The 3,183-nt window shown below is 28.1% G+C and overlaps 1 protein-coding gene across 1 annotated transcript; it reads left to right on the top strand.

The window, feature by feature from the left end:
• Positions 1 to 463: 463 nt before the first annotated feature.
• Positions 464 to 2,489, top strand: LOC137839043 (paired amphipathic helix protein Sin3-like 1). The gene is made up of 5 exons (XM_068648171.2): positions 464 to 520; positions 1,394 to 1,541; positions 1,704 to 1,869; positions 2,019 to 2,117; positions 2,227 to 2,489. Exons 1-5 carry the CDS (start codon positions 484 to 486, stop codon positions 2,299 to 2,301), a joined length of 525 nt encoding a protein of 174 aa, XP_068504272.1. The 5' UTR covers positions 464 to 483; the 3' UTR covers positions 2,302 to 2,489.
• The last annotated feature ends 694 nt before the right edge of the window (positions 2,490 to 3,183 follow it).

The following is a 3,183-nucleotide window of genomic DNA, read 5'->3' as shown; positions in this document are numbered from 1 at the left end:
ACAAGTTCATAAAATTTATTTAAAACTTTTACTACAATAATTCTTTTGAGACTGTTCTGTGGATTTTTCTTATAAGAATTCAAAAATATAAGGAATTTCCATGTATATTTTTCGAAGTCCTATGAAATATGAAAAATTCTATTAGTGTTTGAAAACCATATAATACTTTTTAAAAATTATTATTAATAAGTTATCATTAATGGGTAGCACTATTTTTCGAAAAGAAAACTGTTTTTTCTTGACTATATTTATTAATGCATTAATATTTTAAATGTAAAGTATTAATTAATATTTTAAAGTTAGTATTTATTAGCATTAAATTAAATATTCATGTATGCATTAAATACTTTAATCTTTTTAATGAAATATTTAATATATTAATTAATGTTTTAGTTTGTGTACCTCTAATATATATTTTTATCAGATTGATTTGTAGAATTAATTTATACTTGTCTGAGTTAACTGGATTCAAATTCCTTCCGGATGTACTTGTTTTCCTTATTCCAGGCTGTGATGAAAGGTATGCTCTCTTTACTTGAATCTTAATTTAAATTTTTTTATGGGAAAGGGGTGAATGTTAACAAAAATAGGGTGAACTTAGGAGTAAGTGGAAAAGAAAGATGTTGAACTTGGATTTTTTTATGAGGATAGTACTTTTCACATGTAGATCCTTATCTTTTCATAGATTCAAGTTTAGTGTATTTTGTTTTGGTTATATTAGTAGTCAAATTATCGACTATTCATTCTATAATCCACTTTTATTTTATTTTATTGTTTTGGTTATTCAAGTTTCTTTTAGAGTATTTTTTTTAGGTTATCTTTGAAGGAATTGGTACTGATCCAAAAAGTTTTTTTAGCAAAGATTTTTGTAGGGTGGTTGAAGTCCAAATATGATCTATGCTGTAATTGTATTGTTTAAATCTTTGATGAGCAGGTTTAACTTTGTTAGACATTTTAACAAGAACTTTTTCTTTCTGGTATGGGTACTGGTGTAATTTGAATTTGGATTTTCTTACTCTGGTTAGCAACATGGTGGTATTTGTATAAGGATAGTGACATCCCTAAGGTGTCTCCTTTTTAATTCATTTATATTCTTTTCCAAAAAAAAAAAACAAGGTTATTCAAGTTGGTATTCCAAGAATTATATACAACATATTATTTTAATTAATTGTTTAAAAATTAGCTGCTAATTATGTAATTAATTGTATATAAAAATATTGTAGGGATCAAATTATAAGAATATAGCTTTGTTTATTATCATAATACTTCTCTTCAAGTGGTAGTAAGAAAAATTTGAACTGTCTAACATCTAAAAGAAGAAATTGAAATCATATATAAGTTTGTGATGATGATTATTTGAATTGGTTTGTTCTTGGTTTTGATGCTGAGGCAGTGTTCGGATATCAAACAATGAGTAGAGGTGAAAATAACATGAAAAAATTGGAAGCCGTGTTATATTTAGAAGAAGTGCGGATGAGATTTGAAGACAAGGAAAAGTTCGTGGAGTTTTTGGAGATCATAAACGATTATAGAGTTCATAGGTTGGATCAAGTTGAAGAACATTTTTTCCTTCAATTCTTCACATAATAATATATCACCATTTCTCCACCTCTTCCGTTTTCTGTTGTCGTGTTTTATTAGGAGAGAGAGAGTTTTGATTTTCTTAGAACATATTGATTTATTATATCTTGTTCATTTTGTAGAATGAGTGTTGGGAGTGTGGTAGAAAAAGTGGAGGAATTTCTTAAAGGCCACCATGATCTCATTTATGGATTTAACAACTTTCTGCCAAAGGGATATGAAATCCTTCTTCTACCTAAGGGTCCAGTCCAGTTGGAAGATGCTATCAGATATGTGCAGAAGGTTAAGGTAAAAAATTTGTTAACTTTCACTCTATATTTATTATATACACATACATGCTATTAACCTATGCTTTTAATATAAGATATTCTTTGTGTGCTAATCTAAATTGAACAAGTTCAATATTTTGGTAGTTTGATTGGTTTGTTTTCATGCAGGATCGATTTGAAGACACAAATGATACCTACAAGGCATTTGTAAAGATATTAACTGATAGGAACAAATATGGCATGTCAGTTGGTGAAGTATACCATGAGGCAAGTGTTGTCTATGTATTTGTTTTGACAAATTGATTTTTTTTTTCTTCTTCATTTCTTTTTCTTTCTCATTCCCTTAATCATATATATATATGTTGGACTTCCCTAGGTTGAAAAACTTTTTGAGGGTCACCATGATCTTGTTCGTGATTTCGCTATGTTTTTGCCATCTGAGGATGCTTAAGGAGAGAAGATGTACTTCATTATGGGGAGGAAAGAGGTTGTTGCATTGGTCAACAGATCAAAGACTTAACCAACTCTTAAATTGGGAAAATTGTCTTTTTGAATAAGCTTGCCAACATATGAAAACTCAGTAGAAACTATGTTTGTTGCATGCATTGAATTATCTAAGATATTTCCCTTTATATAGACTATATTTGGTATCCAAGTAGTTCTAAAATTTAAGAAGAAAAATTTCGTAGAAGGGTTGAATCTGAATAGTGTGTTGGTCATATTTTTAATGAGTAAAAGAATGAATAAATAGAATAGAACAATTTGAGGATATTTCAATTCTATTACAATCAGGTTATGATTTTTACATAATCCAAAAAATTAACCATAAAATGCGGTACGTAACATTCAAACTACCATCAATCAAGATATGTTTATTACTGCCTAGATAAGTATTGATGTCTCTACTATACTTAGTACCAAAAGTAAAAAAATCCTTAGTATTTATGTACTTGATTTAATGCTGGTGCATTGTTTTATTATGAAATTTTATCTTTTTAATTTAATTACTTATTGCCAATTAAAAAACAAAAATAAAAAACCATGTCTAAGTATACTCTACACTTAGTAGTAGTTGTACCTGATACCTACACACTAGTTTATTTCACCATGACAAATACTTAAGTATGATTCATGAACAACTCAAACAAATGATTGTTTATCTCCTCCAGCTGTAATTACCTTGACGTCATCACCAATGAGTTTCTCCATCATTGTTGAATAAAAAAAAGTAATGTGTCAAATTGAGTATTATAGAAGACTCATACCATTAATTTTGTTTGATTTTGTTTGAGTCTAAAGTTTTATCTACTAAGAGTAACTTAGTAACAAACTT

The sequence above is a fragment of the Phaseolus vulgaris genome, chromosome 3 (genome assembly GCF_051622355.1).
Source record: "Phaseolus vulgaris cultivar YP4 chromosome 3, ASM5162235v1, whole genome shotgun sequence".
Lineage (NCBI taxonomy): Eukaryota > Viridiplantae > Streptophyta > Magnoliopsida > Fabales > Fabaceae > Phaseolus > Phaseolus vulgaris.
Note: the sequence above shows the minus strand (reverse complement) of the source record. Positions and strands in the feature narration are given on the sequence as shown.

Coding starts and splice junctions, on each gene's coding strand:
- LOC137839043 (XM_068648171.2), top strand. CDS start 484: ATGTACTTGTTTTCCTTATTCCAGGCTGTGATGAAAG. Junction 1,870..2,018: donor GATATGTGCAGAAGGTTAAG/GTAAAAAATTTG, acceptor GTTTTCATGCAG/GATCGATTTGAAGACACAAA. Junction 2,118..2,226: donor TTGGTGAAGTATACCATGAG/GCAAGTGTTGTC, acceptor GGACTTCCCTAG/GTTGAAAAACTTTTTGAGGG.